General features: G+C 32.4%; 2 protein-coding genes across 2 annotated transcripts in view; one reads left to right on the plus strand and one right to left on the minus strand.

Annotated features, from left to right (window-relative positions):
- The first annotated feature begins 1,086 nt into the window (after nucleotides 1-1,086).
- Nucleotides 1,087-7,735, plus strand: LOC111702364 (uncharacterized). The gene is made up of 6 exons (XM_023474023.1): nucleotides 1,087-1,158; nucleotides 5,979-6,350; nucleotides 6,876-6,977; nucleotides 7,054-7,146; nucleotides 7,224-7,312; nucleotides 7,384-7,735. The coding sequence occupies exons 1-6, from the start codon at nucleotides 1,141-1,143 to the stop codon at nucleotides 7,580-7,582; spliced, it is 873 nt and encodes a 290-aa protein (XP_023329791.1). The 5' UTR covers nucleotides 1,087-1,140; the 3' UTR covers nucleotides 7,583-7,735.
- An 8-nt stretch (nucleotides 7,736-7,743) lies between these two features.
- Nucleotides 7,744-15,691, minus strand: part of LOC111702363 (restin homolog) — a 30,237-nt gene continuing 22,289 nt past the window's right edge. The window contains exons 18-23 of the mRNA XM_023474022.1: nucleotides 14,232-14,311; nucleotides 14,134-14,175; nucleotides 13,296-13,351; nucleotides 11,282-11,384; nucleotides 9,441-9,509; nucleotides 7,744-7,898 (exon numbers count right to left, since the gene is read on the minus strand). Coding sequence (XP_023329790.1) covers nucleotides 7,779-7,898; nucleotides 9,441-9,509; nucleotides 11,282-11,384; nucleotides 13,296-13,351; nucleotides 14,134-14,175; nucleotides 14,232-14,311 — 470 coding nt within the window. The 3' untranslated portion in view covers nucleotides 7,744-7,778. The remainder of the gene's footprint in view (nucleotides 7,899-9,440; nucleotides 9,510-11,281; nucleotides 11,385-13,295; nucleotides 13,352-14,133; nucleotides 14,176-14,231; nucleotides 14,312-15,691) is intronic.

Here is a 15,691-nt window from a genome sequence, read left to right on the forward strand (position 1 = left end):
TCTTTTATTCAAACTGGATAAGGGTTGGAAGGGGGGGGGAACTCTTTATTTGGAGAAATCTAAACTTCTTAAATACATAAATTCTCTTATTGATGAAAAACTTTTACAATAATAAACTGTCAATAAACTAGAAAAAAAGTGAATTGGGAATTTATGAATTTAAGCTTAAAAAGTAGTTCTTTAGATTCATTGGCGGAAGGCTAACTCGAGATACATATTTTTTACCTAACCACTATAGTTTTAGTAGAAACAAATATTTCCATTTACTGATAGAGCCTATTGCAGGATTCATTGGATAATCAGATAGATAGAAAGATAGATGTTACCGCCATACTATTTCTATTTGTTCATAATAGACACCAAACACATGACTGAACCCAGATTGGATCAGGCAATAATGGACTCGGCATACAGGAGTGTAGCATTTGGATGAAAACTTTAGAGGAAATGTTAAAGAATCCTCAACAATTCATTCATTTTGTTCACCTCTCATGAAAAATTGAATTATTTAAAAAAAAAGATTATTTGCATTATTGAATCAAACTTAATTTATCATTCAAGAGCGAACATTTCTTTTCTATTTTTATATATTGGATAAATAAATATATATATAGTTTTAATCATGGTTTGTCTGTCAGTTTGTATGGACGATCATAACTCATGAACCCCTTGACTGATTTGCCTCAAATGCTTTGATTAGGGACTCGGGAGAACAACAGGTATGTTCTATAGCTTGGTTTTGAGATTCTAAGTTGAGTGGGTCAACTTTTATGGGAGAAATAGCTAACATCGTAATTTACGACCAAGCGCGGGTAAACGGTGGGAGTAATTATGAGTGACCCGGGCATCGCATGGGTTCCCAAACTAGTATTGGATAAATTTGGCGAAAATTGTTAAACTTTGTTTGTTTAATGATTTTTAATAATGATGTATGTACGATCGGTTTGAAAGAGCATCTAAGATGTATTGTGTTGTGTGTTGTGATCGAACTGTAAGAGGGATTTATGTCCGTATTGTGTGTGTTTGTTTAGGTGTGGTTTGGTTGTTCTATACTGTGTGTAGATATCTATATATATTGGTAGATGCGTCAGTAGACTTCAGTTGAGAGTTTTCCTTTACCCAGGCCGGACCTAGACCAACATGGCCAGTAGATTCATTGTAAGTTTAAAACAAATCAAACAAATATTTTTGAACCATATTTTTGACTCAAGTTTTTAATGGAATTGAATATTTTTTTCATGCTTTCAAAATTAAATTTTTTTGTTTTGCATAATCATATATTAGAAGAATACTATAAGTTATTTGTATTCGCCGCAAACTCTAATTTTATTTTCCCTATATCTTTGCAAGCCTATGTTGTAGAAGCTTGATGTATTAAAAAGAATATAAAAAAGATTATAATAGAGCATGAGTTTGTTAGATATATGGATCAGAAAACTATAATACATATATATATATATGATAGCCATTACTGGTCAAACGGATAATATTGGCGGATTTTTAGGAAACCCATGGGTTTCATTGGGTTAACAAAAACATTTTTAAGATTCTTTTTTTTTCTAAAAATGGAATTTTTTGAAGTTGTGAAAATAGTTTAAATCAAATCCAACTCACTTATGCAAACTCTATAATTGGCTTTTAATTATAAGAAGTTAATGCTATAATTTAAAATCTTATTGAAAAAGTCGTATACTGAATTAACGTAATTAAAGATAATTTTAGCACTATAAACCCATTATTTATTAATTATTAATCTGATAATACGATCAACGATTAACAATTAGTATCCTTAAATTTTCGAATCTAAGAAAAAGTAGGCGGTCATTTTAAAAAACACACCTGAACCCAAGTTGATGAATTAGTAGTCGATATCTATAGACGATAACAACGTTCACAATTTGAAGATTGCTAAAATTTTGCTAATTATCGTTGTGCAATAAAAATGCGTTGGTTCCCAGCTTAAATTGGTTTAAAGATGCATTTGTAAATATTAATAAAAAAATTATAAAATTTGCATTTACAAATGATTTAAGTAAATTACTTTAAACAAATTTTAATTCTGCTATCAAAATGTACATTTTTCATTTTAAAAATAAATCGATTTTGCAAAACTGGTTGTTATAACTAATCAGGGTGCACTTATTACTTATTTATGATTAATGATTTGGTTTGAACAAATCCAGGAAAAAATTCGATTAATTTGTAATTTGGGACTTTTTTCCGCACCTCTGCCCGCCTGAGGTGCATAGCGTGCAATTTATTAGGAATTTAATATACTTGAACATGTGTTTGAAATGTCTCAATTTTTTTTAAAATGTTTTAAAAAGAATTTTATATTTGAATATTTTGTATACATTTTGCTGCTTCTTTGGATTTATGGTTTAATTAAATCCAACTTTTTCGTGTCGAAGAGGAGGAGGGAGGGGGGGGGGGCATAAAAAGATAAATAAATCCGTTAATTTTAAATTAAATCATATTTGTTGCATGCATCCTGATTGGTTTGGTTTAGGTCTGAATTCTATAATTTGGTTTTAATATTTCACTATACATGATATATAAATATTTATATATATATATATATATATATACCTGCATTTAAGTATGAAAATCGATGCAAAAAATAAAAGAATACATTGCTTAAAAAGTTCATATAAATCTTTCTTTAAATCGTTTTTGTCGTTTTGTATCCTTGAACTTATTTAATATAAAATTTAGACCTTAGTTTAGTGTGAGTTTTATTTTATCTATTTTTAAATTAATCGTTGTTCTTTGGTATTAAACTCTCTTGTGCCTCCTGTAAATATCTGTTTTATTGTTTCAATGTCGAATTGCTTAATTTCCAAACAAGATATTTAAACATAATTGTATCAAGTAAATCTACATTGAACAATTTTGAATATTATTGTTTATAAAACAGTGTACACAAGGATAACAATTCACTTATAGATATTATTATAAAATTTGCTTCCGGTATCATCGGAAATATATAGATAGATAGATAGATATTCATTAACCTTAGACCATGTGGTGTGCATATTTCATCTCCAATCTCCGTCTGCTCTATTTATTTCTTCTTAAATATCTCTTGATTGCAATTGATGTTTGAAAAGAAAAAAAAGAACCTTTATGTTTACATTGGAAGTGTACTGCAGATTCTGGGAGGAAAAAGTTTGTTTATTTTTCTTCCCAGAAAATACGGTACATATTTTCATCTAAGCTGAGTTCTTGCCACAAACTCTTATTTTGTAAACCCGAGGTTTGTAAACCCAATTTTGTAGACCTTTGATATTTCTAATTATTAATTATATTAAATCGAATTAAATAAGTTTGAAATATCAAATGTTTACACCATCGGGTTGCTAAGACATGCGGATTATCAAATTTGAGTTTGTGGCAAAGACTCAATTCCTTTATAATCTTCTTTAGAGATATGAACTAAGGAAGATACACAACAGGGACCAGATAAGGGGTTTAGGAAATAGATTTTGTGATTGATTAATTGCATTCATATATTCCTCTATACCTTCTCTCACACCTTCCTATGTACTTAGACCCATCCCATACTTTGCCCCCCCCTCTGAATATACGGAGCTCCCCCCCTACTGAGTTCCACTCCTAATTTATCGCAACCCAACCCAGACAACGTATACCTATCTTTTCAATTCCTTCACCCCCCGTAGTTCATCTTCTTACTCTGCTAGCTTATCAATCCTCTAGCTTCCGCTTACAAATAATAAAGAATTCATGTTTTTGAACCTTTTTTTCTTTGTTTTCTTTCTTTCTTTCGTTCTTTCTTTCTTTCGTTCTTTCATTCTTTTTTTCTTTCTTTCTTTCTTTCTTTCTTTCTTTCTTTCTTTCTTTCTTTCTTTATTTCTTTCTTTCTTTTTTTCTTTCTTTCTTTGTTATCTCCTTTTCCTTTTCTTTCTTTCTATTGTCCTATCCTGTTCATTCTTGTCTTCTTCTTTCTTTCTTTCTTTCTTTCTTTCTTTCTTTCTTTCTTTCTTTCTTTCTTTCTTTCTTTCTTTCTTTCTTTCTTTCTTTCTTTCNATTTTAAATTATTATCTTTTCAGCTGTTTAAACTGTATGCATATTTTTGAATTTTTATGAACAATTTGTCTATCACCAATCAATCAAAACTTAAATATTTAATATTTTTTTTAATGTGATTTCATTTGTAACTTCTTTTTTTATAACAGTTGATCAGTTTACTTATTCATTACAGCAACGTTCTCAACATAAAGATCTTTTTCAACTTTGAAAAAAATTCATTCACGTAAAACGATGAAAACTAAAAAAACTCTGGAATAGAAAGACGACTTTTAGAATCTAGTTTTAAATAGTCTAATAAATAATCATGAGACATTGCTGTTGTCCGTTATAAGTGATATAAAAGTTATATATACTGGTAAAACTAATAACCATATAACAACATCAAATTATCTTAAATATTGCTATGCTGTCGTCTTCATATTACATAGTTTTCCAATTTTCATTGTATTTGGTGCAAAAGTGATATTTTTGGGCCTCACTATAGCATATGATATTATTGTGTTGAAAATGTAATAAGCTTATCATTATCATGATTCTGAGAAAAAATAGAAAAATGTAATTATTAATAATATAAATCATTGACGCGAATATTTGTCTAAATATGCGTCAATGTATCTGTAAACATGAAATAATGACAGCAAATTAAATGATTTAAATGATAAAATGAAAAGATTGATCTGTGGCAAAATTAAACACCAGGATGCTAATTTTGCAGAATTTTCAACAATTATAATTTATTATGTTTATCTATCTATTTCTTTAAAAATACAAATCTATTAATGTACATACAAAATGGGACACACTCTCCTTCAATTGGGACATACAATGAGTACATACTGTCCCTGCAAGGAGTCGTTGATTTAAAATTGGGACACCATCATCATCAAATGATTAGACTTGAGTTCTAATAAAAGTTTAAAATTTACGTCTCACGCCATCTGTTGTTATCTGTTGGATTATTGATATAATAAATATTAGGTTATATAACAGATTTACTCATTTCCTTCAACTAGATATTATCAGCCATCATGATAGTGTTACAAATTTTATGGGGAGTGGGTGGCTGAGAGAAGGGGGGGGGGTATGGTGGAAATATGGTTTGGATTTAGATGAAAAGTATGGAGGGGGAGGTGATATAGCTAAAATATGGATGAGGGGGGGGATTAAGCGGAAATATAGATGTGAAAAGAGCGGGGAGGGGAGGGGGGCTTAAATTTAAAACTCGTGCTTTGTTTAGCCTTGCATACTTGAGCTTTAAAAGGGTCTTCTTGCAACTAGAGATTAAAACCACCTTGCTTTGAGGGGGGGGGGGGTGAACAAGATTTAAATCCTTCTGATCATACAATATAAATTCAAAATTAATGACATTCTTATAAATGCTAGGTGCAAATTTAAAATTTTCTATGTGCACTCATATATATCAATACGCTAATATCTAGCTATGTACTATAGCTGGAGTAGGGTTGCCTAGGTCTATTATTATTCATAGTCATAAGAACCCTCAACGTCTTCACTCGCTTTGTATTAAATTATGATTTTATATATACACATAAATATGAAGGAAGAGCTTTATTTTATAAACAAAAGAATTATCTGTTCGATTATTTGTTGGTATTTAGTTTCAAGATGTCCCATATAATAGGTTCATGCTCTAAGTTATATTAAAAACAAAATACAGACTAGAATAGAATTAATGTTGCGTGAACATTCCAATTACAAGACAATGGGGTGAATAGCTGTAAACAAAATTGGTTCGATTATTATAAATATTATTGCTGAAGCGTGACTGCCGCGTATATATTTATACCAAGCTACGTCTGCTGGATTTACTTTTCGCACTTGATTACATTTTCGCGCAAAGCTGATCATAACATATTCATCTCAAATTTTGATTATGATTATATCAATTCAATTTTCAATTATTTCAGGTTGCAGCCCTCGCTGTGTCCGCTGTACACTGCAGTGGACCCGTTCATCACCCTGCCCCTCACCATCCAGCTCCTTATGGATATACACCAGCCCCTGCTCCTTATGCACCTGAGCCTGCCTACCATGTGACTCCTGCCTATGGTCATGAGGCTCCAGTTTATCACGAAGCCCCTCACCATGCCCCGGCCTACGCTGAGCCCGCCTACCATGAACCCGCCTATGGTTACACTCCTACCCCTGCTCCTTATGGAGCTCCTCATCATGCTCCTGTCCACCATGCTCCTCCCCATCACGCCCCTGCCCACCATGCCCCCGCCCCTTATCACACTCCTGCCCCTGTTGATCACTACAAACCCCCCTACTGCTCTGTGGTAATTATTTTTCTTATTTACAAAAATATAATCTGAGCTTGGAACTTTTGAATTGTGGATATCGGGATTAATGATTTATCAACTCTTTTTTAATCTCCAGATTAAATGAATGCTTGTTCTTCTCCTTTCATTAATCTCCAGAGCTGGAAACTTTAGAATGGTGGATACCGGGATTAATGCTTGATCCACTCTTTTTCTTAATCTCCAGATAAAATATTGCTTGTTTTCCTCATGAATTTAATCTCCAGATTAATGAACAGATCGGGATTAAGGATATCACATTCTAAAGTTTTCAGTAGTTTAAATTGAGCAAAATAGTAGATTAATTAACTTATCGGGATTAAGTAAATACCATTCTAATGTTTTCAGCTCAGTACTACTTAATTGGTCTGATTATAACCGCAATAATGGTTTGATACTTCATGGTGTTGACAAGCATGAATTTATTGATTACAGCATAAAGCATTTCATAAATGTACTTTGGATAATTTAACCAGCCTTATCAGAAGAAAAATAAATATTTAGGATAACCCTAAGACCTGGTGTCTCGAGGATAAGGAGTATCCCAAGTACGAGATTGAAGCTGCTCTGCAATACCATTACGATGGAGTCCAAACTCTGTACAAGGTAAGCAATTATTAACATGTGATCAATACTCACATAAGTTCATCAGTCAACTAGTATTCTAAATTAATTTGTTTAGGATGTTCTTGCTAACACTGACAACAGCATTGATCGTCTTAATGAGATCGTTCAGGAAACTTACATCTGCCCTTCAGTCACAGCTTACATCCAGGTATTATAAACTTATAAACCAGGCCCTCACAACAATCTTTTTAAAATTTGAATTGGTTAAAATTCACTGTATTTTAGCCCCTCCGAGCCGTGAACACTGATGGAAAATGGAGAATTGTTGTCAACGGAGTAAAGGCCCACTACGAGACCCTTACCCAGACCGCCAGGTGCACTATCTAATTAATAGTTCTATGGAATAAATGTCCCCTTTACTTTACTTAAATGTTATTTCATTCAGAATTGAGGAGTGCACTACTGCCGGAGAGTCCTGCCCCCTTGTTGCCCCCTGCTACGAGACCAAATGTCTCCAGAAGAGCATCTACCACAGATTCCTCACCTTCGATCCCTATGATCAGTATTTCCCCTTTGCCATTGAGGCTTTCAAGCTTCCTTCTGCCTGCGCTTGCTACAATGGAGCCTTTGCTGAGTCTCACTAACTATCAAGTTAACTCACTCAGATACAGATTAATTAAACACTGAAACATGTTCTAGTCAGTTCCGTTCCAGAACCTATGGGTCCAACCTGAGTAAAGAAAAACTCACATCAACTCGCATCACAAAAATGGTCAATAAAATATTAAAAAAAAAAATTCCTAAATTTTTACTTTTTAAATCTATTTATTTATGCATCAATTAAAGACATTTAATGTCAACTTTATTGCTCTCATTGTTGACAAAAGATTGTTCCTTGTTGATATCTGCAGGGCAGATCGAACTAACCTCACTCATGAACTCTGAACCGTTGATAACAACCTAAAAATTGATTCTTATTTGACATTTAAGCCATACGGCACACATGGTATTAGTGCTAGCTGAAGAAGTGTTTAGAGGGGAGTGGTTAAGCATAGATTTTATCAAATGTCAAGGTTAACGAAGATCATTGTGGCAGAGTCGTGTACTCAAGCTTCAGGACTCTGACAGTTATGAGTATATTATTTAGAATCATACAAAGGTTGTATCCTGTTCAATAAAACTGCAGTCACATCTGCATGATTATCAATATGATCATCATTATCTAATGTCCAATTTTCAAACAATACCTGCGCATTATCAGAAACGACAGTGGTAAATTCCATCATGTTCCATTATGATTACTTTATAAAAAGACTTGTGGATTCTTGGTACAAAAGCAATGGAGGAAATTGTCAGAATTAAACACATATTAAGTAAGAAAACAATGACATTTTCCACATTATTAAAGGGTCACTTAAAATTACAACTACAACAACTTTCTCTCAAAGGGAGTGTCCGGCATTGTAACTTGTAAGTAGTTGAACTGAGAATGTAGTATTGTGGAGATTTTTTTTTTAAGGATTCATTTAAGACAACAACAACATGTTGATGATGTATAATTATTAAGTTGGAGCGCAAATTCGTCGTTCAAAATCATTTTTTGGGTGGTTACGTTTTGAAAATTGAATTTAAAAAAATTATTAAATAACGACTACAAAAATTAAATGTAAACAAATTTCTTCTGTAAACTAAATAGATGTTTAGGCACATATTTCTCAATAGAAAGGAAATGATTCTTGGCAACAAAATCTTACTTTCTAATTTTTATATCTTCTCAACCAAATGTCGTAGATCTTAGATATTTCAAAGTATGCATTCTGTTAGATCAAATAGTCTAAGTTTGAAATATAAAAGGATTACGCTATTAGCTTAAAATGATATTGAGGTTTAAAAATTCGAGTTTGTGGAAAAGACTCAATTCCTTTGTCCATAAATCAATGTTAGAATCAATTTATTTCTTTTTCATCATTATAATGAATTTCTTATTCTTTGCGAATTTGTTCGTAGATTTCTTCAAATTCTGCAAAATGTCTTCTTTTCAATAAAAATCCCGGGAAATCTACTGAAAACTTTTTGTGAATAATGAGACATTAAAGAAACACATAACTGAATAAGATTATTTTTTTTTTCGATAATAAGAGTCGATTTTTATTTTCTCAACCTGTTCCTAAACAACAAATGTGTTTACTTTATATTTTATTATATTTAACAAATTATAGGTCGTCTTTGAAGTTTGAATTTTAATGGGGTGCCCAATTTAGTAATAATATAGTACAGAGTAAAACTAAAAAGAAATTGAGTATTTAGAGTCCCAATTCCTATATGTTTGCAGCTTGATATAATAATATAAACCTTTGATGCTTCAAACTTAGAAATAATTCATAATTATAAATAATATCTAGGGTCTACGAGTTACGACATTGGGTTGCAAAGATAAGATTAGAAAACTAGAGTTTGTGGCTAACACTCAATTCCTTTATGTAAAGTATATATAATAGAAACCTTCCATATCCCGGACTCATGAAACACAAGGTTCTGATCCTCTACTGATCTCCATACTCCTCTACCACACTGAACACAGGAGAAGTTTTGTTTACAATATTTCTAAATTAGTAAATCCCAATCTTTCAGATTTTAACCTGCTAACTGTTGTTTACGTTATAAAACTTCCAATATTTTTGTTTTGTTTAAACTAACATAGGAACTCAGTTTTGCCTACAGTAAAGTGTTTTTCAGTAAAGTTTAGAACTTTTAACTCAAGCTAAAAGCATTCACATGGTTCTACCGAGTTTTGCCTAATCAAAGTTTGTGACAAATCAGTATATGGGTTTATGTATTCGATCGTACATATAAACAATTAAACAGAAAACGTAGACTACTACTTTATAGAAATAGATTTGATTGGTTACGGAAAACATTTCAATGATAAATAAAAATCTTTAAAGAAGGACTGGGCAAAGTTCTAAGGAGGTTTTAGAAATTTACGGAAGAGTCCGTTATCGAACGGAAGAGTCCGTTAACGAACGGAAGAGTCCGTTAACGAACGGAAGAGTCCGTTAACGAACGGAAAATTCCGTTAATTTTAAAATAATTTACTAACAGAAATAGTTGTTTTAAAATAACGGTGATTTTCGTCCTTTTTTCTATTTAATTTGCATCAACTTGCAGAAAATAAAAGATTTTTTATGTGTTTTGATGTTTCTTAACACCGACTTCTGATGTTTTCCTTGCTTATTTGTTGAATTATTAAATCTATACATTTGATGTTTTTTACGCTTATTTGTTGAAAGCATTTCAATTTTTTCGTGTTTTGATGATTTTTCACGCGTTTTTTTACATGTTTTAATGTTATTGAATGAGTTGTCTCCAAATAAGGTAGCTTAAACGGAAAATACCGTTAACGAAACGAGTGTTCCATTTTTAGTTAAAAAAACTAGCGGCAATCTGTCAAAAAAATGTTATGGTTTTTACTAAGTATTAACGAACGGCTTGAAAAAAAAGTCTGACAGTCCTACTGTCATGTAAAGTCACATAAATATTGTGGCACATCTTTTATCTGGTATAAATGTTATTATTTAGACAAAGTTGAAAACCTTCAAATATTTCAAGCACACTAAACTCAGATTCATTTTAAAATAAACTTTGTCCACTTTCTTGCACTTGTACAGACTGCACTATCCCTCAGAATGAAAAAAAAACATGAAATCAAATATTTAAAAATCTCATTGTATGGTTCATTGGTCAGGTAATCTGTTTTTAGAATAAAAATGGGATGCATGTTTTCCGGTTAGCATGATGCCGGGCGCATGCTGCAGGCTCAAAAATGACAATTTACATGTTACTAGATTTGTCAATTGTTTTTTTTAAAAACGTGCTGAGTTACAACTTACGAACCATTATATTTGAACTTTAAAAGAACCGAAACAACGACATGATCGCTTAATTATAAGAACGATCGTTTTTGAAAAAAATCCGAGAAGTCTTATTTGATTGGATTTGTTTTTTAATCATAGTAATGATTGATAATTTTTGTAAATGACATGATTGGAATAAAGATAATCTACTCTACAAAGGCAGATCGGAAACAGTCATTATTATGGAGGATCATTTTTAACGGTAATCTTTTAATATTTTTAATTTTTTAATATTAACTCGGATTTTGTATTATATACTGAAACATAAAGATTTAAATTTTGAAATTACATATAAATATATGATGGATGCAATTTCTAATTTAAAAATGCATATGGTAGCCCAAAAATTTATTACGGCATTTTAACAAAAAAATATGCTAGTTGTTGTTGTTGTTGTTTAATCGCAGTACTTTTGTAAAAGTGGTTTACCTGTATACCATCTGTGAGAGCGAAGACGACTTGATTTAAGAGAATGTTGCGGCAACACGGTAAATAATGCACGAGGGAGGTTTTGTGGCTCGGATACTTCCATCTAAGAAATTGGATTTAATTATCTGTTCTGAAGGTTTGGAACATTTACAAAATAGCCAAGGTAGCTATTTTGGATACAGGGTGTCATACGAAACTTGACAGTAGAAAAGCAACTTGAAAGGTAGTGACCGGCTATGTAAGGTAGTTGAATTGAGTATGCAGTGTTGTGGAAAGCTTCTTTCGGATTCATTTGAGACATATTAAACTTTTTAAAGATCTGTAAATCCTGAGTTTAAGCACAAATTCGACGTTCAAAACTCCTACGTTGGGGGTGGATACGTTTTCAGAATTAGTTTTTTTTTAAACTATTAAATAACGACAACGAAAAATAAAGTAAAAACTATTCAGTAATCTAATTAGATGGTTAGGAACATATTTCTAAACAGAAATTTGTCAATAAATCAACGCTCAAATCGATTATTTGGTTTTTATTTTTATATTGAATTTCTAATTTTCTTTGAATTTATTCGCAGATTTCTTCAAATTCTTCAAATGTCTTTTCAATAATAATTCTAGAAAATCTGCGAAAATCTTTGTGAATAATGAGGAACCAGAATAATGAGATAATAGAAACTAATAATTGAACAAGATTACTTATTTTCGATGATAAGATAATTTTTATTTTCTCAACGGGTTCCTAAACATGACGTCTGTAGTTTATTGAAGAACTTTTTTACATTTAATGTCGACGTCAGTTAAAAATTAAAAAAAAAACTAATTTTGAAAACGTATCCACCCCCAAAGTAGGAGTTTTGAACATCGAATTTGCGCTCAAACTCAGGATTAACAGATCTTTAAAACATTTAATATGTCTCAAATGAATCCGAAAGAAGCTTTCAACAACACTGCATACTTAGTTCAACTACCTTACATATCCGGTCACTCCCTTTGAACATCATCTTAGATATTTGAAATAATGTGAGGCATTTGTTCGGCAACCTACTTTTACTTTTATGCTTCTTGAAACAATAAGCACAAAAATCTTCAAATCCTGACATTTCCAAAATGTGGTCACGCTTTTTTTGTGCTGTCAACATTACCTGATATATTAAGAATTTCCTTAAGCTTAAGTTGAAAAAAAATAAAAATGTAATTTTTCGCGGGAAGTGAAGATTTGTCTTCCTTCTGCTGAATGTTATGTCCAATTTGTTGTTTTGAGTAATGCATTTTTTGTGAGCGTCTTTTTATGAAATTTAGATATTATTATAAACTATTTGAAGGGCCCGACGTTGCCCGTGGAACTTTTTTTTTAAATAATTAATTTTTTTTATTTCGATTTTTTTTTACCCTTTAACACCCCCCGGCCACCCATGATTTTTCACAAAAAAATTGCTATACGCAATATTTATATATACGAATGTCTTATTTTATTATTATAAACTATATATTCATTCAACCTCTGAACATTTTACCAAAAGATGAGTAATCACGCCAACCAGCAGTAAAGTCATTTGTAAATTTTTAAAATCACAAATCTACCATGTTTTAACTTTCTTTGACTGGGATATCCACAGAGGAAATAAAATTTTAAAACGATTTTATTGGTTATCAGAGAAAAATATGTGCTGTGTCCGAATTTAATGAATTTAAGCCGCATCTCAAATCCCCCAAAAACCGGTTTCAAATGATCACGGGCTTAAATATTGAAAATTTTAATACAATTTTAAGTAGAACCAACCATGTTTGATCCCCGGCTTAAATTTAAGCCACGACTCAAATTCTTCAAATTCGGCCTCTGGCTTGTAATTCATTTCAGAGCACTTGAAATTGTTGACTTCTTATTGAAAGGCGTTTATAGACGTACACATTGAAGGATATAACTTAAATCTTTGAATTTGCAGATACAGATTAGTTCGTTTTGTTAGGATTAACAATGGATAAGTTCTGACCTCTGTCTAAAGATTAAAGATACCTGTCAGTAGAGATACTTGGGATCTGAGGATTGTACTGTAGATATATTTCTTCCTCCTAAAACCGATTATAGGAAGAAATCATCAGCATCGGAGTAATCTCGGAGTTATTTCGGAGTCCCATTTTAGTCGGACACCGATCGTTTTTGAAAAAAATCCGAGAAGTCTTATTTGATTGNCCCCCCCCCCGTCAGTTAGAGATTTTCGTTCGTTATCCGAACTTGTCCGTGCCCTGCTACCCCTACCAGTAATGGACTAAAAAACCCGAGAAATATACATTTTATTCTAGTCCCTTTTATTAGTGGTTATTCCCGTTCGCAATGTAATTGGAGTTAACAAGGGTCCACCTTGCTTACAAAAAAGGGTTAAGGAAAAGATAAGTTTTATAAGTTTGAGTCTCCAATGAAAAAAAAACTTTAATTAAAAAGTATCTCAATGAATTATGAAAAGGTTCCTCCGATGGACTCAGGATAATGATGATTTCTGCTCCGACTCTGGTGAAACCGATTATCAGAAAACATTTAACTGTTTCTAGTAAATATCTAAGATTTCCACTTCATCAACTACAAACCCCTTCATCAACTACAAACCCTTCATCAACTACAAACCCCTTCATCAACTACAAACCACTTCATCAACTACAAACCCCTTCATCAACTACAAACCCTTCATCAACTACAAACCCTTCATCAACTACGAACCCCTTCATCAACTACAAACCCTTCATCAACTACAAACCCCTTCATCAACTACAAAACCTTCTCAAAGTTACAAAATGAATACAATTTTGCTTCTGCAAACTTATTACAGAAAATATTACAACTCTATATGGAGGCTTACCTGAGAATTATTTAGTGTTGAAACAAACCATTGATTTTCAACCTGCGAATAATATTCTTATTTTGTTTTATTTTTATTTGATTTTAAATACTTCATACCTTAGAGTAAAGTTTATAATTGCCATTTATCATTGAGAATATTGGCCTATTTGCAACCCGTCCTGTCTCCTCATACAACCCTGACAACAATATTGGTTTATCTCCAACCCGTCCTTCTCCTCATACAACCCTGATAACAATATTGGTTTATCTCCAGTCCGTCCTACCTCCTCATACAACCATAATAACAATATTGGTTTATTTCCAGTCCGTCTTAGCTCTTCATACAATCTGAAAACACTATTGGTTAATCTTCAGTCCGTCTTAGCTCTTCATACAATCCTGATAACAATATTGGTTCATCTCCAGTCCGTCCTAGCTCTTCATACAACCCTGATAACAATATTGGCTCATCTTCAGTCCGTCCTAGCTCTTCATACAACCCTGATAACAATATTAGCTCATCTCCAGTCCGTCCTAGCTCTTCAAACAAAATCTGATAACACTATTGGTTTATCTGCAGTTCGTGTTAGCTCTTTATACAATCCTGATAACAATATTGATTCATCTCCAGTCCGTCCTAGCTCTTTATACAACCCTGATAACAATATTGTTTCATCTCCAGTCCGTCCTAGCTCTTCATACAACCCTGATAACAATATTGGTTCATCTCCAGTTCGTCCTACTCCTAGCTCTTCATACAACCCTGATAACAATATTGGTTTATCTCCAATCCGTCCTAACTCTTCATACAACTCTGATAACAATATTGGTTTATCTCCAACCCGTCCTAGCTCTTCATGCAACCCGGATAACAATGTTGGTTTATCTACAGTCCGTCCTAACTCTTCATACAACTCTGATAACAATATTGGTTTATCTACAACCCGTCCATAGCTCTTCATACAACCCTGATAACAATATTGGTTTATCTCCACCCCGTCCTAGCTCTTCATGCAACCCGAATAACAATATTGGTTTATCTCCAGTCCGTCCTAGCTCTTCATGCAACCCTGATAANTTTAAAGTACTAGCTCTTCATGCAATCCTGATAACACTATTGGTTTATTTCCAGTCCGTCCTAGCTCTTCATACAAATCTGATAACACTATTGGTTTATCTTCAGTCCGTCCTAGCTCTTCATGCAACCCTGATAACAATATTGGTTTATCTCCACCCCGTCCTAGCTCTTCATGCAACCCTGATAACAATATTGGTTTATCTCCAACCCCTCCTAGCTCTTCATGCAACCCTGATAACAATAAAGTATTGGCTTATCCCCATACGACATGTCATTTTAATGCTTTCTCTTTTTTTTAATCGGCCTATATTAAAATAAAAATAAAGTTTAATTGTTTGAATTTTAATTTTTGAATTCTAAAGGTTAGGACATTCTCTGGAATTAAAAGATGGCGCCGATCACTTTAGTCTGTTCTTAGAAGAATGGAGTTCAATTTGAGCAGCGCTAGAGCATACACAAGTAATCATGAATGGAGGTCATTGAGATGTTTTCTAAAATG

This window comes from Eurytemora carolleeae, unplaced genomic scaffold (assembly GCF_000591075.1).
Source record: "Eurytemora carolleeae unplaced genomic scaffold, Eaff_2.0 scaffold428, whole genome shotgun sequence".
NCBI lineage: Eukaryota > Metazoa > Arthropoda > Copepoda > Calanoida > Temoridae > Eurytemora > Eurytemora carolleeae.